At 48.1% G+C, this 26,462-nt stretch overlaps 1 protein-coding gene across 1 annotated transcript in view; it reads left to right on the forward strand.

Moving 5' to 3' along the window:
- LOC119179303 (receptor-type guanylate cyclase Gyc76C) overlaps positions 1 to 26,462 on the forward strand; it is a 410,240-nt gene that overhangs the window by 333,402 nt on the left and 50,376 nt on the right. Inside the window, exons 6-10 of the mRNA XM_075868918.1 lie at positions 15,062 to 15,208; positions 15,878 to 16,050; positions 20,472 to 20,613; positions 24,534 to 24,736; positions 26,326 to 26,431. Coding sequence (XP_075725033.1) covers positions 15,062 to 15,208; positions 15,878 to 16,050; positions 20,472 to 20,613; positions 24,534 to 24,736; positions 26,326 to 26,431 — 771 coding nt within the window. The remainder of the gene's footprint in view (positions 1 to 15,061; positions 15,209 to 15,877; positions 16,051 to 20,471; positions 20,614 to 24,533; positions 24,737 to 26,325; positions 26,432 to 26,462) is intronic.

The raw sequence follows: 26,462 nt of genomic DNA on the forward strand, positions 1-26,462 counted from the left end.
ACGCTTGTAGCCTTGATCAGCGTTCGGCGGCTGCGTTGTGAGAAGGGCGAAGAGTTCTGGAAGGTTTGCTTGCCTGTTAGAGAGACGGCTGCTGGAAGCGTCGCTTGACGGATCGCGATGGATGGAGTCATCTCGAAGCTTCCACCTGCGGCGCTTCGTGGCAGCGATGGTTGACATGTCTCGATGTTGGCCAGGCTTGCGGTGGTATAAGCGGATGTTTCGGAAGCGTTCGTACTGTTATCTGGGTTCCGATGGAACAACTGGAACGCTCTGTCCGTGAGCTGCGTGGAGCTGGTAATCCGACGGTGAATCTAGAGTTCCAGCTTTGCCTTGTCTTGTCGCCTAGATCTAGATCTAGCTGGCGAATGCTTGCTTGCTTGCTTGCTTGTTCCTTTATTTTGTTGCTCTCACCCTCTAAGGGGGATTGGCCACGAAGCCGGTAGTTAATGCAAGTAAATACCTATAGATTTTCTAGATTAGGAGAATATGATTACTGTGTTTTGACTGTGAAATTAATTTGGCGCGATGTCAGAAAAAAAAGAAAAAAATGCTGGCCAGTCTCGTAGAAGCAAAACACGAGAGCTGGCGGTCGTCGTTGTCCTCTGAACATGGCTCATACCCATACAATACCGTGGATCGGTTGGCGGGTGAATTTTTTCCGTTATTTTCGGTAGAACCATTTTAGATGCTACAGTTCCTTAATATATTGATTCACATCGCCTATTACTAGTCGATGACTAATTTAAAACATAATTCTACATTACATTCTGTCAGTCTCAACGATAAAGTGCTCGTTGGCGAAGGAAACGTTGCTGTAGCTGTATGCCTTAGTAGTGGCCCCAAAAAGAATTTAACCGGTTCGGTAAACTCCAGGCCAAACTTTCGAGGAGGTGGCAGGAGTATTGTTTTCCCCAATCTTGTGAACCGATGGCTGCGGTGGCGGTGATGTTCGTAATGATCATGATCATTATCATCTTGATGATGTCTTGCAGATATCGCTTGCACCGGTTCCGAGGGGTTGGCCAAGAATTGTCACTTCCGCTTTCCCTTCCTACATTGGCCCGTACCCTCTTTACACCGTACCGATCATTTATTTGATGGAGCGACCTACAAAGGACGCAAACACAAGAACTGTATCAGTAATTCTTTATGGCTTGGTGAAAATTTCGCAAAATGAAATCCAGAAGCTTTTTTTAAAACACGAGATATTTGAGTATAACGCATGGACTGGTCTTCGAGTTGTTATGCTAAAACCAAGACAACAGATTTACCCTTTGATCCGCCCTCAGTCTCTCAACTTTTTCTCCTTACCTGATGGCATCATACATGTAGCTTGTCCTGTACACTTTATTTTATTTTGCGATTGAATCGTTCCGTACATAATTCCAAAATGGAAACTTGAATGTTCACTGCTTGCCATGAAAATCATCGTCGCCAATTCCACGAGCACACGCGTCTGCCTCGTGCTCACGCATTTGATGCGCCTCGGTGGCATTCGCTGGTTGGATTTCTCGATGCGTGTTCTGGGCCCGAGCTCTGTCCAGCTCGTGGCCATATCGGTCCGCGTATTCCTTCGCAACCTTGGTTGTCGGTACCAACGCTCCCGAGACGATTCGCTCGTACTCCGTCACTAGTTCTGGCCAGCTTCGAGCCATGGCAACCGTCGCTGCTGCTCCGAATCGCTCCAGGAAGGCAGAAAAGTTCAAGTTGACGCGGTCGTTGTTCGATTCGACGCGTGGTGGGCCCAGCGACTCGCCGTTGCCGTTCGACGCGCGAGCAAACCTTGCAGAACTCTTCTCCTTTCTCACGACGATGCGCAGGAAGCTGATCAAGATTAGCGTTGGTGCGACTTTCCCCGAAACGCGACGGAATCGCCCCGTTTGCCGCCGCTCCTTTCGAGGTGACCAGCTTCCGGCGACTCCTGTGACGTCGTCGAGTCGGAACATCAATGCTCGGTCATCGTCAGACACCGCCGGGGCTTCGGATAACGAGGATTGGCGGGCCTCGAGCGCTTCCGAAGTCGTGACTGTGGGGGCGGAGCAAGAGCCGAAGGCTCTCATTGAATCGGTTGAGGTCGGGCACATAGACCGAGGCGTCCTGCTTCTTTATCGGCTGCGTTCTTCACCACGGGTCCTGGGGACCCTGGAAGGTGCCCATTTAGGAACCGGTGGCCAGTTCTTCGCGCGTCGCATCAAGACCCGTACGCCTTCGTCTGCTACGACCAACACGACGATCTTGACGAAGACGAATGCGGCCGCCCATCTTACGTCCTGCACGAAGTCACAGCCGGGTGACATTGCATTTGCACCCAGTGACACCGGGTGGCGCTACGTGATGATGGCAGGCCATGTCTGGTTTCTACGTGGTCGACGAGCAGTTGTCCTTGCCCACTCTGTCGTGGTTAGAGAGGAGGTAGGCAACGTCAACACCTACGAAACAAAGAAGCCAGAAGCCAGGCACCACTGAACCCTCCTTGCAATTAGCTGTTCCAGCAGGCATCAAACGTGCTGTGTCCTGCTGGAATGTGGCGGGCTGCCGGCCTTTGCCCGAGTTGCTGTGTGCGTCCAAGTAGCACAGATCCAGCGTGGCCTCAAATGCTTCTAGAGGGTCATGCCTTCAGTGTGCGGCAGCTTCCTCTCAGCACTTCAGCAGCTGAAGCGTAAAATTCGTGGCACGGTGATTGTTCTTCACCCTCGAAGATGTGGAAACCCACAGGCACGAGCGTGGCTGTCAGGCAAGGCACTGAGCGGCCACGACAGGGGAAGCTACTGGTTCTGTTATAAACGATGTTATTTCGTATATTATCCTCAATTAATTTCATTTTTTTCTGACTGAATAAACGTAGTTTTACCGAGTTGTGGTTTCTGTATTGGATAAAAGTTGGGACTAAATCGTAAACTCAACTACCTCCGTCGGCGCTCGCAGGGCCTCCATTTAGGGGTGCAAAGCTTCACGGCAATGCGAATGCTCAAATCAATGCTCTTCTTTCGGCAGCTATATATCTGTTATAGGCAGCAAGCCCCATCTGTTGTCCTAGAAGTTGTAACAGTGCCTAGAACTTGTTAGGTTTTGGTGGGAAACGTTTATTGATATGTTTACTGTGAGAGGCACGGATAAAGAGCATCTGAAGGCCTTCACAAACAATAGGACTGAGGGATCCCTAGTCCACGATATCCCTGTATGTACTGGTCTAATATGTTCTAGGCACTGTTACCAGTTTTATGTTCTGTCGTGATTCGCGCTATTGTGCTGGCGTAATTTTTGTCGCATTAAAATACACTTTAAAAATTACGGAAGCATGTCTATTGTATTAGGCGTCCCAACCAAAATGCAGACAGCGACGTCCATCTTGAGAACAGTCGCCCTGACGTCATAGATCTTGATGGCGCCTCCTAATGGCAAGTACCGAGACACTTTCGTGAACTACTATGGTTCTTTTTATATTCAAATCGTTCGTTAGCGAATTTCAGGCATTTTAAACATGCATGTATATTTTCAGGGCTGTCTGCATGTCTTTACTTGGGATAAACCTAAATTAGTACGCGAGGGCGAGGGATTTTGACGCATATGCATGTTGGGTTGATCGTGGCATGAACAACATGATGAGCCGGAGACGTACGCTGTCAAACCTTTTCTTCCACACACGTATGACCCATACCCGTATAGCTCAATTATTCCAGCAGCCCATATACCACGGTCTGCTGTATGCAGGTATGTCCCCCCAGGTATGTGGGTATGTGCCACACGGGTCAGAGAGTTGACAGTGGAATGGCGAGAACAGACTTTGGTATTTCAAATGTGAGAACTTTAAGAGAAATTGCATTGGATGCGTCGTCAGGACGTATGCAAACAGCAGAAATCGGAGTCCAGGAATCGAACTCGAGCGTTCCGCGCACCAATAAAGTATTCTACCACAGACCCACGAAGGGTCTCGAAATCGGTTTGCAATAAGAGGGTATGCGTTCGGAATGTTGGTGAAGAGTCAGTTGGGGTTTCAGCGTTTTGCTAATTTTGTAATAACTACATATGCATTCCCATGACACAGGTGCCACGAATGGTGAAGGCCAATTTTGGTTAAGTGCTACCATTGAAGTTTTCTTAGCGTTGTCCAAGGCTACCATCCTCGTGAGCACAAGCTATCGGCCTGTACCATTTCTGGTGTTGCTATTGTTTAGACATGTGGCTTTTGGCATCGAGTAGGAAGCATATGCGACTGTTTGACATATGACTATGCGTACAAAATTTGTACATATCTTTTAGCGTCATCACTACGCAGCTTTTCGCTCGATAAAACTAAGAGTTCCTCGTACGAATGCGACCGATCAGTGAAGGTACCTAGAAATGGGATGAAGAAGACTATGCGCCTTATCTCGCTGCTGGCTTCGATGTATGCGGAAGGGTGGGCGGGTAGAGAGGGCGTCTGCTGCGCTCGGCGGCGGGTGTGCGCGTGTTATCCGCCGCCCCCCCCCCCCCCCCCCGTTTGCGGTCCCGCTGCACCGGCAGTGCGCACCTGTTCTCTTGCTCGGCTCGCTTGCCCGGCGCAGGAAGTTTCGACGACGGCGGCGGAGTGCGCGCTCAAGGAGCTTCACTCCTTCAAAAAATATACCAAGGTCACGTTTCCTCCGCATAACATCGATTCCCGTGGGTAATGGTGTTAGCCATGCAGGGCGTTTCACACGGGGAGCGCACCCCCCTCTCTCTCTTGTTTTGCCATAATCCCAAACTGTGACTTTTTTTATTAAAGACGATAGTCTTTCTTGGGGACCTTCTACGCAAAGATTTTGGTCTGTCTGTCTGTTAATTTGTCTGTTTGTCCATTCTTAACGGTACCGGGTACTCTAAACGGCACCAGTGGATACACCAACTGGCCGACCCCAACCGCAGCGCCCACCAATGTCGCTCAAGCTTAAGCGTTCGTATTTGTACGATTGTTAAAAAAAGAGAGAATATTGCGCATGTGTGAGGCACCATACCAACACTAATATATTCTGCATGTACGTCTTTTACTACAGAAGGCGCACCTAAGTAATTAAGGAGTTTCTGCTTGTACGTATACTTCTCTACGTTACTTTGTTACCGGATACCAGATAGAATCTGCGCATGTGCGAGTCTTTACGGAACGTAAACCTTTACGTTTCCCACCGGATCGGATTTAAAAGTTTTCCTTTCTTTACGTTTCTAGCCTTATTTCGCAAATCCACCTTCGTTCGTAGAAACACGTGGTATCCGCATTGTGGGGACTCGAACCATGGATTTACTATAAGCAGAAGTAGCCGAAGTGCGAGCGCCAATGTCCATTACATTGTTTCAGCCGGATTACCAAAACTGAAATGGTCTGGGACATAAACGCCGTAAATGTGTGAATTCCCGACTAGCTGGATAGGTGGTGCCATCCAGCGGGGCAATAGTGAACCAGGTAATCACAAAATTGTTATTGCAGAAACATCGTGCATTGCAAAAAACGCGCTGCGCCGTTATTACAAATGAGTTACCTTTTTAATCATTTTTACCTCAAAAACATTACGCGTAAGCCAACGTGTTCATGACTCTAATTGCATGAATTGTCACAAGATGTCGGTACCATCGTTGCAGTAGCCTTGTATTTTTCACTCCTTTGTGCATACGAGGATACTGTACGCATTAAAAGCACGTCTCGCGATTTCGCCACAATGCTGACTCAATCATATGTAAGTAAAATGCAGTTAATATGCAGTTAGCATCACCATTGATGGTTTGCGAAAACGTAAATGCATACGCGTTTACGTACGTACGTGACCGTTTGCGTATAAGGAGCTAAAACGTTGAAAGATAACCTTTCCGGTTAGATGGCCAACACGAACCAGTATCCGGTAACATGTTAACGTAAGGAAGTATACGTACAAGCTAAACTCCTTTTTCTAAGGACCGTAGCGTTTATCACGCTGTGCTGACCATGCAACGCTTGCACGAAAAGGCGAGTGTTTCCAACGTTTCCCTAAGACGACACGGTGGTGGCACCTGCCCGTCGCCTTGCGTTCTACACCTTATCACCTCTGAGATTGGCGCGCACACTCGTCTCAGAGCCACGCACTTTGTTTTCTAAGAAAACTGCCAGATGGCGCTCATGTCTCAAGTGTGACGGGACTTGATGCGCTCATTCGCCTCCGCTGCACAATCGAGGCACTCTAACGTAGTGCCTCCAGAATACCATTCACCGATTTTCTTGCGCAGAACATAATAAATGTCTTGTTCAGTCTCTCCACACGCAAGACTATCGTCTTTCGACGACATTTGCAGATCGACATACAGATACGGGGCCAATTTTTTTGCCCATTGATAAGAATTGATGAAGATGATTTCCAAATCGTAAAAGCGCGCACTGTCCTCTGTTGTGAAGTGTTTGGAGCTGAGGATGTGTACTCCCCCGTTTCTTTTTGCTTGTGCACAAGCACCAGCGTGCTTATCGCGATTGGCACGGGTTTCGCTTATTAGGACTCGGCCTTGAACCACCACAGAGACTAGTACTCGTACGCGTTGGCTGATGCTTTCGTAAGTGAAGGGGGCACGTATATCCTAAACGTAGCGCTTATAGCATGCCTCTGAACATAGCTAATTTGCGCAAAAAAAGAACACAAATGAGGAGGCATTCGCTTCCTTCTTAATTTCCGACAGCTTTCCCTCCCCCTTTTTTTGCTCTAATGAGGTGGGTCTCAAGGCGCTCGATCGAACACCTACGTTTCAGGTTTCCTCTTTCCTTTTTTATGGTCTGTCGTATGAACGGCTGACGGCGCACAATGCAACTTATGTGCATCTGTGAATGAAGCAGTTTGCCGATCTTCCAGATCATCGCAACGGTTAGCTGCGTCCGCGTCCGCCGCAGTGGTCTAGTGGCTAAAGTCCTCGGCTGCTGAGCCGCAGGTTGCGGGATCAAATCCTGGCTGCGGCGGCTGCATTTCCGATGGAAGCGGAAATGTAGGCCCGTGCTCAGATTTGGGTGCACGTTAAACAGCCCCAGGTAGTCGAAATTTCCGGAGCCCTCCACGACGGCGTCTCTCGTAGGCATATGGTAGTATTGGAACGTTAAACCTCACATATCAATCAATCAATTAATCAATCATCAAGCTGCGTCCGCACCTCCGTAACACGGCAAAATACAGCGAGAATAGCCAAACAATACGTTTTAATCGTCGGTAGCGTAAGATAAAGCACAAATCGACAACTAGTCCTATACGCGCCAATCAACGCTCCTTCAACGAGGTTAGTCCCCTGACGCCCGGTCGCCACGTGCGTGCGGAATTTCGCAGAATGGCTTTCAGCTGGACAAGCTTCTCTGCTTAATCCACCTGAGAGTAGTCCACTCGTGTGCCGATTCCGTTGATAGTGTATTCAGGCTTTTGCATCTTCATCCGCGCTGTCTTCGTAATCTGCTCGGTTCTTCTCATCGAGTAGGCAATCCCAGGTGACTGCATCGCGTGTAGACTGCGCCCGAACAAGGAACAGCACCGGCGTCCCTCTTACGGCTGTGCAGTTTATCTGAAATTTGCTGCCTGCGTCAGTCTCTTTGCCGAACTTCTTTATCTGCCGGGTATGAATGGATGTCGATGACGGCTTCTCTTCGGTCTTGGGAAGGGTTAGCCGAAACATCCGCTCCGTCACCTCTCTCTTTCGCACTATCATCGGCGTCTGCTCTTTGTGGGCCGGTGGGCTTCCCCTTTTCGCGATGGTGGTAGCAGTGTTCTTCGACTTCGTGGCACACCTTCGCTGCACTGTACGTTGCAGTGCCGTCACCTCCCACCGAAGCAGCTTACAGCTAGCGGCCTAGATCTCTCGAAAGGGCTTCCTGTCTCTCGTTGAGGTTTGCGATTTGTGCGTCGCGCATCCGCAGCCTAGATTACGGCCTCGGCGAAAAAATAGTCCCCCTCTTGCAGTCCAAAGGTGCGTGCATTGCATATTCGCTCCATGGTGTGCAGGGCATGCCGACGAGTAAGCGAGGGTTCTTTCTTTCACGCAACCGCACCTCGACGACCAGGAAGCAGTGCGCAGAGTTCCGTCATCACCAGCCTCCTGGTACGTGCGGTCGGTGTCGTTCGAGCACGGTCGCGACCGGTCGAGGCAGTCATATTCTTCGCGTCGGAATATTGGTGGGAGCCGCGGAAGAACCTGACCTCGAGGAGTATTCCCGATATCGGCCTCAAGTTCACAGCTGCCAGCGCGCCTTCTGGAATCTTCTGAGCTTGCCGGGAAAACTTGTAGTCGATCGCTAGGTCGTATATTTCAGGACCAATCATCCCGGTACCTGTAGGTACTAGTAGGTCCCGAGACGAACCGTTCTCTGGCAGGACTCCTCTCGCGTTCCTCCCGACCGTGTCCGATTCTGTGGGAACCTTCCATTCTGGTTTTTCAACCACGATGACTCGGTCCTCTCCAGTGGCGACACCGTATGAGCTTGCGTTGTATTTTCCCTTTTCTGAGCACTCGTAGTTTCTCAATAATAATGGCGGAGCGTCGACCTTTCCAACGCCAATTCTTGCTTGGCTAACTGCTGAAAAGCCCATCGTATGAAAGGCGCCAAGATCCGGTGTTAGTGTCGCGTATTCGGCAACGTCGCAGCGATAATTTTACCCTTGATCAGCGTTCGGTGGCTGCGTTGTGGAAAGGGCGAAGAGTTCTGGAAGGTTTGCTTGCCTGTTGGAGAGACGGCTTCTGGAAGCGTCGCTTGTCGGATTGCGAAGGATGGAGTCATCTCGAAGCTTCCACCTGCGGCGCTTCATGGCAGCGATGGTTGACATGTCTTGATGTTGGCCAGGCTTGCGGTCGTTTAAGCGGATGTTTCGGAAGCGTTCCTACTGTTATCGGGGTTCAGATGGAAGAACTGGAACTCTCTATCCGTGAGCTGCATGGAGCAGGTAATCCGACGGTGAATCTAGAGATCCAGCTTTGCCTTGTCTTGTCGCCTAGATCTAGATCCAGCTGCCGAATGCTGGCCAGTCTCGTGGAAGCAAAGCACGAGAGCTGGCGGTCGTCGTTGTCCTCTGATCATGGCTCATACCCATACAATACCGTGGATCGGTTGGCGGGTGGATTTTTTCCGTTATAATCGGTAGAACCATTTCTACATGCTGCAGTTACCTATTATATTCATTCACATCGCCCATTATTAGTCGATGACTAATTTAAAACAGAAGAATTCTACATTACATTCTCTCAGTCTCAACGATAAAGTCCTAGTTGGCGAAGAAAACGTCGCTGTAGCTGTATGCCTTAGTTGTGGCCCAAAAAAGAAATTAACCGGTTCTGTAAACTCCAGGCCAAACTTTCGAGGAGGTGGCAGGAGTATTGTTTTCCCCAATGTTGTGAACCGATGGCTGCGGTGGCGGTGATGTTGGTAATGATCATGATCGTTATCATCTTGATGATGTCCTGCAGATATCGCTTTCACCGGCTCCGAGTGATTGGCCAAGAATTGCCACTTGCTCTTTCCCTCCCTAAATATGCCCGTACGCTCTTCACACCGTACCGATCATTTATTTGATGAAGCGACCTACAAAGGACGCAAACACAAGAACTGTATCAGTATTTCTTTATTGCTTGGTGAAAATTTCACAAAATGAAATCCAGAAGCTTTTTTATAAAACACGAGATATTTGAGTATAACGCATGGACTGGTCCTCGAGTTGTTATGCTGAAGCCAAGACGACCGATTTACCCTTCGATCCGCCCTGAGTCTCTCAACTTTTTCTCCTTACTTAATGGCATCATACCTGTAGCTTGTCCTGTACACTTAATTTCATTTTGCGATCGCATCTTTCCATACATAATTTCAAAATGGAAACTTTAATGTTCACGGCTTGCCATGCAAATCATCGTCGCCAATTCCACGAGCACACGCGTCCGCCTCGTGCTCACGCATTTGATGCGCCTCGGTGGCATTCGCTGGCTGGATTTCTCGATGCGTGTTCTGGGCTCGAGCTCTGTCCAGCTCGTGGCCATATCGTTCCGCATATTCCTTCGCAACCTTGGTTGTCGGTACCAAGGCCCCCGAGACGATTCGTTCGTTCTATATCACTAGTCCTGGCCAGCTTCGAGCAATGGCAACCATCGCTGCTGCTCAGAATCGCTCCAGGAAGGGAGAAAAGTTCAAGTTGACGCGGTCGTTGTTCGATTCGACACGCGTTGGGTCCAGTGACTCGCCGTTGCCGTTCGGTGCGCGAGCAAACCTTGCAGATCTCTTCGCCCTTCTCACGACGACGCGCAGGAAGCTGATCAAGATTAGCGTTGGTGCGACTCTCCCCGAAGCGCGACGGAATCGCCCCGTTTGCCGCCGCTCCTTTCGAGGCGACCAGCTTCGGGCGACTCCTGTGACGTCGTCGAGTCGGAACATCAATGCTCGGTCATCGTCAGACACCGCCGGGGCTTCGGATAACGAGGATTGGCGGGCCTCGAGCGCTTCCGCAGTCGTGACTGTAAGGGTGGAGCAAGAGCCCAAAGCTCTCATTGAATCGGGTGATGTCGGGCACATATACCAAGGCGTCCTGCTTCCGTATCGGCTGCGTTCTTCACCACGGGTCCTGGTGACCCTGGAAGGCGCCCCTTTAGGAACCGGTGGCCAGGACTTTGAGCGTCGCATCAAGACCCGTACGCCTTCGTCTGCTACGACCAACACGGCGATCTTGACGAAGACGAATGCGGCCGCCCATCTTACGTCCTGCACGAAATCACTGCCGGGTTTCATTGGATTTGCACCCAGCGACACCGGGAGGCGCTACGTGATGATGGCAGGCCATGTCTGGTTTCTACGTGGTGGACGAGCAGTTGTCCTTGCCCACTCTGTCGTGGTTAGAGAGGAGGTAGGCAACGTCAACACCTACGAAACAAAGAAGCCAGAAGCCAGGCACCACTGAACCCTCCTTGCAATTAGCTGTTCCAGCAGGCATCAAACGTGCTGTGTCCTGCTGGAATGTGGCGTGCTGCCGGCTTTTGCCCGAGTTGCAGTGTGCGTCCAAATAGCGCAGCTCCAGCAGGGCCTCAAATGCTTCTTGAGGGTCATGCCTTCAGTGTGCGGCAGCTTCCTCTCAGCCATTCAGCAGGTGAAGCGTAAAATTCGTGGCACGGTGATTGTTGTTCACCCTCGAAGATGTGGAAACCCACTGGCACGAGCGTGGCTGTCAGGCAAGGCACTGAGCGGCCACGACAGGGGAAGCTACTGGTTCTGTTACAAACGATGTTATTTCGTATATTATCCTCAATTAATTTCATTTTTTTCTGACTTAATAAACGCAGTTTTACCGAGTTGTTGCTTCTGTATTGGATAAAAGTTGGGACTAAATCGAAAACTCAACTACCTCTGTAGGCGCTCGCAGGGCCTCCATTTAGGGGTGCAAAGCTTCACGGCAATGCGAATGCTCAGCATCAATGCTCTTTTCTCGGCAGATATATTTCTCTTATAGGCTGCAAGCCTCATCTGTTGTCCTAGAAGTTCTAACAGTGCCTAGAACTTGTTAGGTTCTGGTGGGAAACGTTCATTGATATCTTTACTGTGAGAGGCATTGATAAGGAGCATCTGAAGGGCTTCACAAACAATAGGACTGAGGGATGCCTAGTCCACGGTATCCCTGTAGCTACTGGTCTAATATGTTCTAGGCACTGTTACTAGTTTTATGTTCTGTCGTGATTCGCGCTATTGTGCTGGCGTAATTTTTTTCGCGTTAAGATACACTTTAAAAATTACGGAAGCATGTCTCTTATATTAGGTCTCCCAAACAAAATGCAGTCAGCGACGTCCATCTTGAGAACAGTCGCTGTGACGTCATAGATCTTGTTGGCGCTTCCTAGTGGCAAGTACCTAGACACTTTCGTGAACTGTCATGGTTCTTTTTTATATGCAAATCGTTCGTTAGCGAATTTCAGGCATTTTAAACATGCATGTATATTTTCAGGGCTGTCTTCATGTCTTTACTTGGGATAGACCCAAATTAGTAGGCGAGGGTGAGGGAATTTGAAGCTTATGCATGTTGGGTTGATCATGGCATGAACAACGTGATAAGCCGGTGACGTACGCGGTCAAGCGTTTTCCTCCACACACGTATGACGCATACCCGTGGGCCTCAAATAATACAGCAGCCCGTATACCATGGGCAGCTGTAGGCGGGTATGTCCCCCCAGGTATGTGGGTATGTGCCACACGGGTCAGACAGTTGACAGTGGAATGGCGAAAACAGACATTGGTATTTCAAATGTGAGAGCTTTAAGAGAAATTGCATTGGAAGCGTCGTTTGGACGGATGCAAACAGCAGAAATCGGAGTCCAGGAATCCAAGTCGTCGAGCGTTCCGCGTACCAATAAAGTATTCTACCACAGACCCACGAAGAGTCTCGAAATTGGTTTGGAATAAGACGGTATGCATTCGGAATGTTGGTGAAGAGTCAGTTGGGGTTTCAGCGTTTTGCTACTTTTGTAATAAATACATATGTATTTCCATGACACAGGTGCCACGAATGGTGAAGGCCAATTTTGGTTAAGTGCTACCATTGAAGTTTAGGTAGCGTTTTCCAAGGCTACCATCCTCGTGAGCACAAGGCATCACCTTAACATTTCTTGTGTTGCTAGTGTTTACCCATGTGGCTTTTGGCATCGAGTAGGAAGCATATGCGACTGTTTGACATATGACTATGCGTACAAAATTTGTACATATCTTTATCGTCATCACTACGCAGCTTTTCGCTCGATAAAACTAGGAGTTCCTTTTACGAATGTGACCGATCAGCGAAGGTAATTAGAAATGGGATGCAGAAGACTGTGCGCCTTATCTCGCTGCTGGCTTCGATGTATGCGGAAGGGTGGGCGGGTAGAGAGGGCGTCAGCTGCGTTCGACAGTGGGTGTGCGCTTGTTATCTGCCGCCCCCCGCCTGCGGTCCCGCTGCACCGGCAGTGCGCAGCTGTTCTCCTGCTCGGCTCGCTTGCCCGGCGCAGGAAGCTTCGACGACGATGCTGGAGTGCGCGCTCAAGGAGCTTCACTCCTTCAAAAAATATACCAAGGTCACGTTTCCTCCGCGTAACATTGATTTCCGTGGTTTATGGTGTTATGCATGCAGGGCGTGTCACACGGGGCGCGCACCCTCCTACCTCTCTCATTTTGCCATAATTCCAAACTGTGAGTTTTTTTTTTTTTTTTTAAGCGCGACCACGTCAATGACGCCCACAGCACAAAGTAATCTTGAAGAGCTTCGCTGTAAGAAAGCTTTTGTAATGGCCTCTTCGCATACACGTTGAAGCGCAGAAATTCGGGCGCGAAATTCGAAAACTACATTCTCACTTTTCGCTAGTTTAACATGGCCTTGGCCGAAGCGCTTTACCCGTGGTGAACCATCATTTCTTTGTTAGTTTAAACTCGTGTAGTGTTAACCGTAGTGTTATTTCAATGGAGCAAGAAAAACCGAAGCTTTTTTTCTGTCGTGGCCGCCGTCATTCACCGTATATGTATATGTATATATATACATGAAAAAGCAAGAAAGAAAAAAAGTAGTCCAGAAATACTCCGGCGCGCGGAATTGAACGTCCGATCTCTAAATTTAGTGTGAGGCGTTAACCACTGAGCCATGAAGGAGCACCTCCTTCAACGTTCAAAAGGCAAGCTGCCGCTTGCTATTTGCATCTCGGGGGAACTATCGCGTTTGCAGTATTACCAGCGAGATGGCGCAAGGAGCGCGCGTCGCCGGATCGCTGATTTCCCACAGGTACTTTGCCCCGCGGAAAGGAGCGTGGACGCTCAGGCGTGCGCGTGCTTATCTCGCGGTAGGGAGAATCCTTCGCCTTGGGCTTTAGCCGGAACGATTCTGTTGTAGTTACCCGGGGCACAGAGGTCACTGCACTCGCTGCAGTCTCTTTGTTTGTGAAAAGGGCGCGCTTTTCAGAAACAGCGAAGTAGCAACTGAGACGCTTATTCGCGTTCATCTGTACCTGTGAGTACGTTTCGCGCGTCATTTGTGCGTGAGAAGCGCAGGACACGTTTCGATTTGCTTGCCATTATTCGCGTGACCTTCCAATTTGTCGCTATCGTGTGCATTGCCTTTGCCTTTGCGGCAAAGCTGTAAATTTTGTTTATTGGACCCGCTCGGCCAGTGCGTTTCTTCACCGTCATTTATTAGAGGCATGTGCAGCCTTCCCCATCAGAGTGGGAATGGGGAGGCATGGTTTCTCGCAGCGCCCAAGCCAAGGGGGGGGGGGGGGGGCAAATTTTGTGCCCCCCTCCTTTTAGGTGGCTTGGGAGGGGCGGTGCCCCCCCCCCCTTCCTAGTGCCCACACCTATAGCTTTTTTTTCATATAAAGTAAACATCAATAATGTTAACCCACGTATAGTATTTGAGTGGGTGTAAAAGTGTGCGAGCGCTGGTGTTGTTGCAGCTGAAGTAAAGATTGAAATAGTCGGCATCTTGGTCGTGTAAAAAGTGCACATGGTAAAGTGTCGCCTCGCATGCAAGGCCTGTTGTTGATTGCTTCTCAAGCAAGGAGCGTATGCCCGCTCGTCTTTCATTGTGTGCTGTAGATGTGGGCCTGAGGTTGGGCTATGGCCTTTTGGAGGAAACGTACTTGACTTACAGGGTGTGGTCGTTCATGGCAGTGCATACCATATATCTCTAGAGGGTATCAGTAGACATTTCATAGCTCTGTGCGTGATATGTGCCTTGAAGCGATGCACAGCTCGAACTGTGATTGGCTCACTGAAGTGGTCGTATTTTCGTATGCAGGAGTTTTGAAGCGTTACAGTTGATTAGCTCCTAAATGAGTTACGTGCTAATCGTACTTTGTATAACATTTGAATTTGTTGTTATTGCATTCACTGCTGAGACTTTGGAGCCAAGCCCCAACTTTTCTTTATTCTAAAATTTGATTCGCTCACTGTAGTGGCCGTATTCTCGTTTGCCGGCGTTTTGTAGCGTTACAACTGACCAGCTCTTAAATGAGATAGGTGTTGGTCATACTTTGTATAATTCAATTTGTTGCTATCACATTCAATGCTGAGACCTTGGAGCCACACACTCACTTTTCTTTATGCTAATAATAAATATAACATTCAACTCCGCAGTCTACGTGTATTTGGGCAACTACCGGGACCTGCAGACATTGCTCATCACCATGCGCATGCGTGGTCTGACGGACAAAGCAGAGTACTTGGTCATCATGATTGACCATGACACCCACTCGTGGGAGGACTTCAACATGAACTTTTTCGGTAGGTCATCTTGCATGTGGTCGTAAGTGAGCATGCAACACTAATGTATAAGGCATAGTTTTAAGATCTGCCACTCGCAATTTTGGGCATTAATAGTTAACGACAACCCAAGCAAATATCTCGGCTCCAAGTACTGCTATTTCAGTCCCACCTGCAGAGAATTGGCATAAGTACTCTGCAGTTACTCAATTTCATGACATCCCACATTTCTTGAGTGTTTGAGATGACTGACATTCTCATACATAAAGACGTTTGTTTTGCTCATTTTAGGTGAACAACTTCAATTTCCTAATTGATTTCGTAAGGGTTTCTGCCATCGCTACTTGACAAACCTTCGACTAATATTAGTATGTGTAGTTTTCATGAGCCGAGAAAAACTATTGAGTGAATACTAGCTAGCAAGACAGTGACAGGTGAATAGCTGAAAATAGAGCCTACCTCTTTTTTGTGTGTAAACAAGTACATTGCGATCACCAAGTCATGCACTCTCTCCTGCATCCGTGTCTCATCATCGTTTTATTGTTCTCACTTGATGAGGGCTTAACACTGCACCAGTAACACATAGTTACTCCGGGATGGGTGTGTAAACAGATTAACGTTTTCATTCCAGACTCGTAGACTCCCAGTTGCCAGATCGTACACCAAGTTCTCCCAACTCGTTCTCCGCAGGGAAGGTCCCCGAGAAGGACATCCGTGCTCTTAGCGATGCGTGCAGTCAGCTGCTAGTGATCCTGCCCAGGCCTCCCGCTGGTGACTCGTACTCAGAGTTCATCGAGAAAGTGCGCGAGTACAACCAGAAGGAACCTTTCAACTTCCCCCCTGGACCGACCATCTTCAAGAAGGTGCATGTCCTCATGCGTCGCTCACCGTTTTCTATCGGACTGGCTCATTGTGTTATAACGGCAGAGCTGTTCTAATTGAAACATATGCCGTCTGCATGCCTGTCCGGTGTTACGCAGGGGAGAGTGAGCACAAGTTGTTGGAAGACGTTGCCATTTTGAAAAAATACCACTTGAATATTTTTTTACTCATACCGTCTGAAGGATATTTCGTTTGCTTCCAGGATTCCGACAACATGCCAATACTGACCTTTAATATGAGTGAAATCTGAGTGCAATCCTGAAATATTGTCTCTGTCTCCCTGTTATGCTCCAAGACATAGTGACAACATGGGATGCCTCACGAAAACAAGGCTTTAGACCAGTCACACCTGTGCAGCTCAGGAACATACCAATAAAGGAAATGATAAGTGTGGGGTGAAGACAGTCATGAGAGGGCGGAGGGCCACAAGGGAGAGGGTCGCAGGCCATATTCGTGTTTGAGAATCCTGAAGTAAAGCAACTCGGCCAGATGCTAAATTAGAGGAGCAGTTATATGCAAGTACGTGACCACGCCAAATTGTGGTTCATTTTTCTCTTTAGTGTTTGATAGACCATGTCATGTCTTTTTTGACGCTCAGCTCCAACCTGCCTCTACGTTGCATGTGTGATATTATATTTCGTTGCTCACTGTCTGGTCCTAAACTACCATTTATTTTTTTAGTTATTGTGTGTGTTTCATCTCGGTTACTTAGTAACTGTAGAAAGAATTATTTGATTACTTTCATTATTATTTTTTCCTGTGGCTGTGCAAGTATGCTTAGTCTTGAGTATTAAGGGTGGTACACGGGTCTTAGAAGGCCAAAAATTGCAAAAAAATTGACTTTTTGAAGCTGACATTTTCGAAATCTGCGCCTATTTTTGCACTTATTTGAGAAGTTTCTAGCTTCTCACGTCATTGTTTCTGGCACAAAATCAATTTATAACATCCCTGTGAGATGAATGTGAGCGCAAATTGACGCTAAAATTGTGCTTTTTCCGAGCTATCGTGTTCATCTTGGTCTCGTTTGGAAGGGTTGTTTTTCATCTTCAATTTCCCACCACCGCTGGCTCACCTTGCTCATTGTTTTTTTAGCAACAACGCGTCATCGAGAAGCACTAGCGCTAGAATTCAATTGGCTATTTGGTGCACGTGACCAAATTTAGGGGTGTGGCAGCTTGGGCTAGTTGGTATGGCATGACGATAGTTATAGCGCGAGAACAAAACGACGACACGGAGACAAGAAGGACACGAAAGAATATCGTCAAATTTAGGCATCCGATTGGCCAAAGGGCGCTTTCACCGTCTGCTTCGCCATCGTGACGCGCACGGACATGCGCCATTTTGTCATGGTGCTACTGACTGCTTGCGGCAGTAAATGATTTTCGTGCTGCAGTAATTTGTGAAGCGGGTTTGGCGGTGGTTCGTTCGCTGTGAACTTCAGAAAGATCTCCGCTATGGCTCATGACAACGAGGATAACGAACTCGACGCGGTCAACGGCAGTCACCGATGTGGGCCTAACTCACGTACGAGCCCGTTGGTTGCCGACAAGGTTACTGAGAACGGCTGTGTTTTGCAGCCTCATCGGTTAGAGGACGGCAAGTGAAACGCAGAAGTGAAGCTACCAGAGATATCAATCTTTGTAGTGACGGAACGGAAGTGCAGTCTTATCGCTAAACCCGCCGATGTTGTGGTTCCCCCCGCCTGACGAAAGGACCTTGAACTGCGCGACGGGTCGTCAGAGAGGAGTACGTTGCGCGTCGACCAACAACTGAAAGTCAATCCGTTCGCAGTGAACATGCTCGCAGTTCCCGCAATGGAGGCTTTTGGCAATAGGTAGACTGCTTTTAACGACGTGTTCCCAACGCTGTCGCGATCTCCGCTCGAAAATGCAGCAGTCTTACGTGGAAAAAAAACATTTCAGCCAAATTTAGCGGCAGTCTGGCAACAACCACCCTTCCAGTCTGGCAACCACTTATGCAACGCCAAAAGGAACCTTGCCACTTACACCTCGGCACTCGTGTAGCCTCGAAATTGATGAGCGAGGGAGCAACTTTGGTTCGCGACACTTACGGGTAATATTATTCTGGACAAGCCGGAAAACATCGCTGCGTTATTCGACGGATCGTGGATGACGCACGCACATTTGTCGCACATCGCCGTCAGTACAGTCACCGAACTGATAAGCGGCCTCGCGGCAGACGAGCACACGGCGACAACTTGCTACAGGACTAGAAGAAACGACACGCTCGTACAAACAATCAGTCCGATTACATTCCCGGTGCACATAAACTGACTAAAAGTATGTGTGCTATGATATATTTCCCTCGGAACGGCGAAATTAAGTTTTAACAGCATTATTCTCGAAGCACAGATTTTGACCACTTTCTTTTGCTTGTTGGGTAAAAGTGGACCTAGGACAGCTAGACCTGTAATTGTTTTTGCACAATGTAGCTAAATGTGCACAAAAAACAATGCTGGGAGCCTATTTTTAATGGGCAGCTTAATTTTTTTTATTCTAATATAAAAAATTTCTGTATTTGGTTACATGCAATGAACTTTACTGTGCTGTATTTCGACAAGTACGTACTCGTTCAATTTTCGATCAGCTTGCAGCATTGCACTCCTTAGGCTTTCTAGCATTGTGCAATATTTCGAGAAGTACGTACTCGTTCAATTTTCGATCAGCTTGCAGCATTGCACTCCTTAGGCTTTCTAGCATTGTGCTGTATTTCGAGAAGTACGTACTCGTTCAATTTTCGATAAGCTTGCAGCATTGCACTCCTTAGGCTTTCTAGCATTGTGCTGTATTTCGAGAAGTACGTACTCGTTCAATTTTCGATCAGCTTGCAGCATTGCACTCCTTAGGCTTTCTAGCATTCTGCTGTATTTCGAGAAGTACGTACTCGCTCAATTTTCGATCAGCTTGCAGCATTGCACTCCTTAGGCTTTCTAGCATTGTGCTGTATTTCGAGAAGTACGTACTCGTTGAATTTTCGATAAGCTTGCAGCATTGCACTCCTTAGGCTTTCTAGCATTGTGCTGTATTTCGAGAAGTACGTACTCGTTCAATTTTCGATCAGCTTGCAGCATTGCACTCCTTAGGCTTTCTAGCATTCTGCTGTATTTCGAGAAGTACGTACTCGCTCAATTTTCGATCAGCTTGCAGCATTGCACTCCTTAGGCTTTCTAGCATTGTGCTGTATTTCGAGAAGTACGTACTCGTTCAATTTTCGATAAGCTTGCAGCATTGCACTCCTTAGGCTTTCTAGCATTGTGCTGTATTTCGAGAAGTACGTACTCGTTCAATTTTCGATCAGCTTGCAGCATTGCACTCCTTAGGCTTTCTAGCATTGTGCTGTATTTCGAGAAGTACGTACTCGTTCAATTTTCGATAAGCTTGCAGCATTGCACTCCTTAGGCTTTCTAGCATTGTGCTGTATTTCGAGAAGTACGTACTCGCTCAATTTTCGATCAGCTTGCAGCATTGCACTCCTTAGGCTTTCTAGCATTGTGCTGTATTTCGAGAAGTACGTACTCGTTCAATTTTCGATAAGCTTGCAGCATTGCACTCCTTAGGCTTTCTAGCATTGTGCTGTATTTCGAGAAGTACGTACTCGTTCAATTTTCGATCAGCTTGCAGCATTGCACTCCTTAGGCTTTCTAGCATTGTGCTGTATTTCGAGAAGTACGTACTCGTTCAATTTTCGATCAGCTTGCAGCATTGCACTCCTTAGGCTTTCTAGCATTCATTTATATGTTAATGGCTATGTATTTATAAGTGCATACATTTTTATAGTTAAAAATGTTAGAATTCTTTGTTTTCTTCATTTTCTCAAAATGGCAATTTGGTACACCCTGCATGAAAATTACTGCAATATATCTGAAACTATTACAGATAGCAGAATATTTTATTTTGCAGCATGAAGCTGTATGTTTGGAGCACACAACATAGGAAGCAGATTTTGATTTTTCTTGATGCAAGTTTTTCAAACTAGTCTTTTGTGTGACCACACAATGGCCACATTCAGGGCTGTGAAGTATAGTGTACTGTAAAGTAAGAAATAATGACTCATTCAAAAAAGTGCTTCTTATGTTGCATGTCTTATGCTTTCCACTGTCAATCCCTATGTTATCTATAAATTTTTGACAGGTGGTTATTTTTCTATTATGGTAAGAACAATACAAATTGTTATCTTGATTATTTAATTAACTAATGAAGCTACAGAAAAAATAACTACATTTTTAGAATCCGGAGAACAAACTAAGTAAGCATGCCAATTTCTGTCACACTTAATTCAAAAATAAATGAGAGAGCCCTAAGAACCATGTCCCCTCTTAAGACGAACTTTTGCTCAGAATTTCGCCACATTCTTCTATTTCTTTCATCGCCTCTCTCTGCAGCACATCACGCAGTATGCATCGTATCTGTTCGACTCGGTGATGCTGTATGCCGACGCCGTGACTGCGCTGATACGCAAGAACCACAACATCTCCGATGGGCAAGCCGTCATTCGGGAGATCATAGGCAGGAAACGCTACAAAAGTAAGTGGAATATTGTATTTTATTTATTGCATAATCTTGTCTATCTTAAGACAAATATAAAACTAATTGGCCTAAACATTTAAAAGAAGCTTTAGCTGTCCTTAGTTACAACTAGTGGAGGAAGTGGCACTAACTGGGCTGGTGTAAGGAAAGAACTTAAAGACGCCGAGGAACGTCAAACCAAAACTGAAGAAGACGAGCGGAGGGCAGGTGGCACGAAGGCAACAACAAGAAATGAAGAAGAAGAGAAGAAGGCACGTGCAATTACGAGGCAACTGTGCGCCAATCAGCGGATGACCAGTGGTGGCCCATAGAGGTGGCGTGCCACGATTGGGCCACGTGCGACCATTACGTGGCTTTGTGGCTGGGGACGAGCCGGAGCAGCGGCAGACGGGAGACAGCGGGCTGAAGCGTCGGACGCAGGCGATCCAGGTTCCGGCCAGGGAACGCAGCTGTCCACGCTACTGTCGTCCAACTACCAGCTGGGGCGGCATTGCCGGCACGAGTACTGCATCTCGGGGCGCAGCCTGGCCTGCTGTTTTCTTCCTTGCCGAGGGCATCGCGGATCTCGGCGAGGCATCTCCGCGGTCAGCCGTTCAACACAGCGATGAACGTGGCCTGTCTAATGGTCACGGTTGCGTCGAGCATCGCGTCTCGGCGCACGCTCTTCGCTGGACGGGCTGGCCATTCCCCGCATGGAGCATCGCGTCTCCGATGCGGGTTGACTGCTCAGTAGTCGCACCCGTGCCATCAAGCGCCGGTGTCACCAGAGCGTCGCACTTCGGCAAGAGACGAGCGAGATGTTCTGCCGGGCGAGACGCGGGCGTGTGTACGGAGGACCATGGAGCCGGGCGAGGATTCAGGGTGGCCGAGGATTCAGATGCCAGGGGAGTTGCTGGCTGAATCGAGGATCGCCGAGCCGTACCGAGCGACGCGCCAGCCTCGGAAGTGGGCCGCGAGCTCACGAGCTGTGCACCCGAGGGTACCTGGCTGTGCCCTGGCCAAGGCGAGGAACGCCGGTGAGTGAGCTGCCGCTCCGCAGCTGTAGCGAGCAGCATTTCAGCACGGCACAGACGGTGCTGTGCTGGCCAGAACCCGCACGTGGAACCGCTACGCCCGGGCGGTGATCAAGAGCTTGGAAACGAGGTCCGAGGTCGCGCTGGTCCAGGCATCTCCGCTACCGCAGCTGGAGGGTTGAGGCCATGAAGGCAGGGGAAGCGGTGCGCCGCTCGAGAGGTCGAGTTCCTGGCAGCGTTCCTGAGCTGGACGTGGGACCCGTACGTGTCGGCCAGGTCGAGCGCCGGTGTGTCCGTTCGAGGTCGAGTCCGTCGGCCTGTACAAGGTCCAAGGACGGGGCCTGCCGAACGACTCCTGCCTGGGTGCAGTGGCCGGGAGCAGGTTCGTGGGTGAGGCCTACCGGGTGTGGTCCTTGTGAGCCGTGGCCTGATCCTGGACCGCAGGAGTTGCGACCCTGACTGCTGGGTTGGCCGCGACGTCCGACTCAACGGCGCTGCACACGGTAGCGCATCCGTGTGCGGTCAGCCGTTCCAGCCGTGCCACCTTTGCCCTCGCGCACGTCGACGACCGCATCATGTCGGGACGACGGGGACCCAAACTGCGACGTTCCCATTCCGGGACCAGGAAGTGCACAAAACCGAGAAGAACAAGGTGTGCCTGTACAAGTAGGTGTTTCCGCCGCACCTGCCGCACCCGACGCTGGCCTTCATCGGGCTGCTGCAGCTGCTTGGGGGCGTGTTCCCCGCGCAGGAGGCGCAGAGCCATTGGTTCGCGCAGCTCATCAACAAGAAAGTGTCACTTCCTTCTCTAGTGTGCAATATAAAGCTTCTTTTGTTCGCATCAATTGTTGATGTTAATCCTTTTTCGTCCGCTATCGACAAGCATAGTGACGAACGTCCTTAACCATCACAGCTGGCTTCCTGCGATGGCAACTCTGTGAAGTGTACACTTTTGTTTAACTTTCAGGACTCCTTGCGAAAACTTCTGGACTGTGTGTGCACACAGTCCGTTTGGGACCTTGTTCACCATCGTCCGCTTCCATTGTACACGAACGAAGTGACTGTAATCCAGCGCAAGCGTGAGCTGACTTGACCAAACATGTTTGTGCGAATGAGCAGCGAGCGAGAGGAGAGTAGTGGATCAAAGGAAATGGCACTATGCGAGCATCGCCATGAGGGCATAGCGAGAAGAGTACATTGTGCTGTGATGAACGTGTGATGTGTGCAGCCGAGCGTACGCAGGTGCAGTCGGTGCCAGCGAGAACGGTGCGCACCACAGAGTTTGCTACAATGTTTACTAGAGCAAACTCTGGTGCTGCAATCGCTCAGCTGCCATGAGAATGATGATTATTACCACATGAATTTGCCTGATCTTTGTGCTTGTGGCTTCGAATGCACTTGCAGCTTTGTCTTGGCATTTGTTTCGGAAAAAAAAAAAACATAATTTTTAACTTTGTGTACTTCATTTTTCAGTTGGAATTGGTTGTCCTAAAGATGTTGAGGCAGTGAAGTGAAACTGCTGGACTATTGCTCAACTTTGCCTTGCAACAAAGCGACTGCAGGTAGCACGGAGCCAAATCTAATTGAATTAACAAAGTTTAATTAAACATTCTCATACTGCCGAAGCACCCATGCGCTAGAGCTCCCATAAACACCAGTGTCAGGTTTTTCTCTATTGTGTTATTAAGACACACTAAGGCGCACGCTATGTGCAGGCGTACAATAGTACGCCTGCACTAGTACAATACATGTGCCTACACTCTGAACCCCCGTCTTTCTAACTGTAGTTGCTGAGAAGCTGCAGCCATTCTATGGTCTAATGAGGACCTTAATTATCATTAAGAACAACAGGTGGTATGATACTTCTTCCTAGCCCAGCATTCGGGCACTATGTACCCAGCAAATGTCACTTTTTTATGTCGCCTTAATTACAGCTAACTTATAGGTTCCATTCTGTGCTTTCTGGTCGTTTTTAGTATGGAGCTCCTAGGTAAGTTTTACATTATTAAGCTATTCACAGGGCAAACTAAATTTTATATAAAAAAAAAAGCTCGACCTAATCCTCATTATCTTTTCTGTCCTACAATCATTGCTATGTTTTTATAGGTTTTTTTTTGTTGTTTATCAGACTCTCATTACCCTTTTACAGGGCCATGTTGGGGTCACAAGAGGTCAACCTCTCCAATAGCCTAGTGTTGATAGTAGCTAGTGCCATGAAACTGTTCGCACAAAGATTTTGGTTACAACTAGCTACAATATTGTTGTCCTCAGATTTTGTTCAATCAGCTCTGTAACCAGCAGATTTCAATTGCATACTGGCTGTAATTGCATGCTGTGTGATTTGTTATTTTCTGCATGACATCAATAAATAATTCTCTAGTCATCCACCTGATGGCACTGTGTACATTCTTGTCATTTCGTCCTTCATCTTGGTCACCCTGTGTCTGCACGAATTTCGAGACAAGAGATAGATTTTAATCAAAGCAGACACTTAAAGTCAGTCACCCACAACAATTGCTCACCCTTTTACGGAAAATTTGCATAAATGCTCTGTCCAATAGTGCTTACTCATTTTCGTGATAGCAAACATTTCCAGTGTGCTTCAGATATTTTTCCCACCCGGATTCGCGTTGGTGCCACTGGCGTCGTGTCGGAAACTTTAACATCCTGTTGTTTTTGCCCGAGACTTTGAAAGCACTACTAGGCCAAAAGTAATACTATTGGTTGTTTGTGGTAAACATTTAACTCTTAGTACACATAGTATGTATTAGTAGAGGAATAAAAGGCTTTTGGTTTGAGGGAAAGCCCATCGCTACGACTCCGACGCACAGACGAAGAATAAATGCGCCGCAATTCTGTGGCCGGAGCTGCCATTTTTTTCTTGGGTTATCTTCTCTAACGCAGGTGTGACTACCGCCGAGATGAGTATCACGTCCAAGGGTGACGTTGAGGGCAACTACACGGTGCTTGCCTTCCTGCCCGTGTTCGACGAAGCTGCCACCAAAGTGCGCGACCGGCTGGTTGAAGCCCGCCGGGCTTCGCACACTGTTATCGAGCGGCTCTTCCAGCCTGCTGGTGGCTTCAAGTATGTCGACGACGAGACAGCCGTAAGTCGTGCATCGAGCCCCGCATGATAACTCTGTATTTAGTACACTCAAACCTCATTATAACAAAATCCTACCTGCCCAAAAAAATACTTCGTTATATCCGAAAATTCGTTATAAAAATATAGTTGTAGCATTGTAGTTTTGTAGCATTGTAGACAAACCTAGTTTTCATTTACTTCATTATAACGGATAATTCATTATAGCCGGGTTCGTTATATTGAGGTTTGAGTGTATAAGGGTTGAGCAAAGTTGGCCCAAAAAAATACAAGACTGCAGTTAAAACAGTAAGCAAGCACAATATCTGGGTCCCTGTTCTACAATAGCAATCGTGCAAGCTCATGCAGCCCAGGAGCACCTTTATTTATATTATTAATGCGTAGAAGTGTATTGGATGTGTTCTAATCTTGCAGATACTTTTAGTTTCAATTGTGTGGTTTGACTATTTCACTCAAACTGCAGAAAGCTTTGCAATTCAATTGTGTGCTGGTCACACCGTTTGACGGTGGTGCCTTACTGAGAGCGTCATCACAAAGGCGACCACCTATCTCCCATTGGCTTGCTGCCAAGACGACACACTGCCAGATTTCAGTACACCATACCCAACAGAGCCGCTGCTTACGCTCGCGATGGCAATGAAAACTTTCAACTTCAGCTGCCCATTCTTGCGAGACTTCCACATTTTTTTCCTACCAATGACTGGTACATAAGACGAGGGTCGACTTTTCATTGGATTTTTTTTTTTAAATTCAACCCAGATTACGGTTTTTACGGTACTTGAATTCTATGTGGCTTAATTATGCTAATCAAGCCTAACTGATTTTTAGCCACATCAGGACTAGCTAGGAGATCACCAGCTTTGCACTAGCCTCTAGCGCAATTCATGCACATTTTTCACTCTACACGGAGGCATGCGTGGCCTTCGCTGGCCCCTAAACCACCTCCGAAAACGTTTTAACTAGTCAACTAAACACGTGCATCAAGTTCAGCATATTCCACCTCGGTCAACAATGCCGAACGCAGCATTGCGATAAGCCACCGGCATACCATGACATAAGAAGAAACGGTTTCTTGCCCTCCCCGTATCTGATGGCGTTCCCAGCATTGTCCGTGATGTAAGCGCTTGTGTGAGGTAGTGTGAGTTACGAAAGGGGACTAGTTTGTCTGCTCAGCAAAGAGGGGGCACACTGGGTGCGTGTCTGCCCTCTCTCTTTTTTTTTTTTTTTCATGGCATGCAGAGCACAAAATGAGCCCCGAACACATCGGCCTGCCCAGCCTCGCTTCAAATCACGAAGTGTCTCCTGTCGAAAAAAAAAAAATGCCTTCACCCCTGCCTGCACGATATAATTTTGCGATTCATTTTGAATGAATGAATTCACTCCGATATGGAGATGATGTGATGGTTACTCAGAAAAGTGTTGCAGCGTCCCGTTAAGAAATACTTAAATTCTCAATGGCTTGTCCCATCTTCAAAATCATCGTTTGTCTTTCATTCTTCAGTGTTGTGTCGTTTACATGCGCGAGACCTTCCAGCTTTGTAAAAAGTGACTTCCCATCTTGTTTCTTCCCGATCCAAAACTTAACATCCAAAGGAGTTTTCGCCAAGCGTCAACAGCAGCGTCCTTTGGAAGACCGGACAGGCGCCCGTGGCGGAACCACCCTGTGGCTACGACGGCTCGATTTGCATCGCCCCGTTGGGTAAGTCACGAGCTCTGCCCAAGAGATGCAT

Source organism: Rhipicephalus microplus, chromosome 7 (genome assembly GCF_043290135.1).
Source record: "Rhipicephalus microplus isolate Deutch F79 chromosome 7, USDA_Rmic, whole genome shotgun sequence".
Taxonomy (NCBI): domain Eukaryota; kingdom Metazoa; phylum Arthropoda; class Arachnida; order Ixodida; family Ixodidae; genus Rhipicephalus; species Rhipicephalus microplus.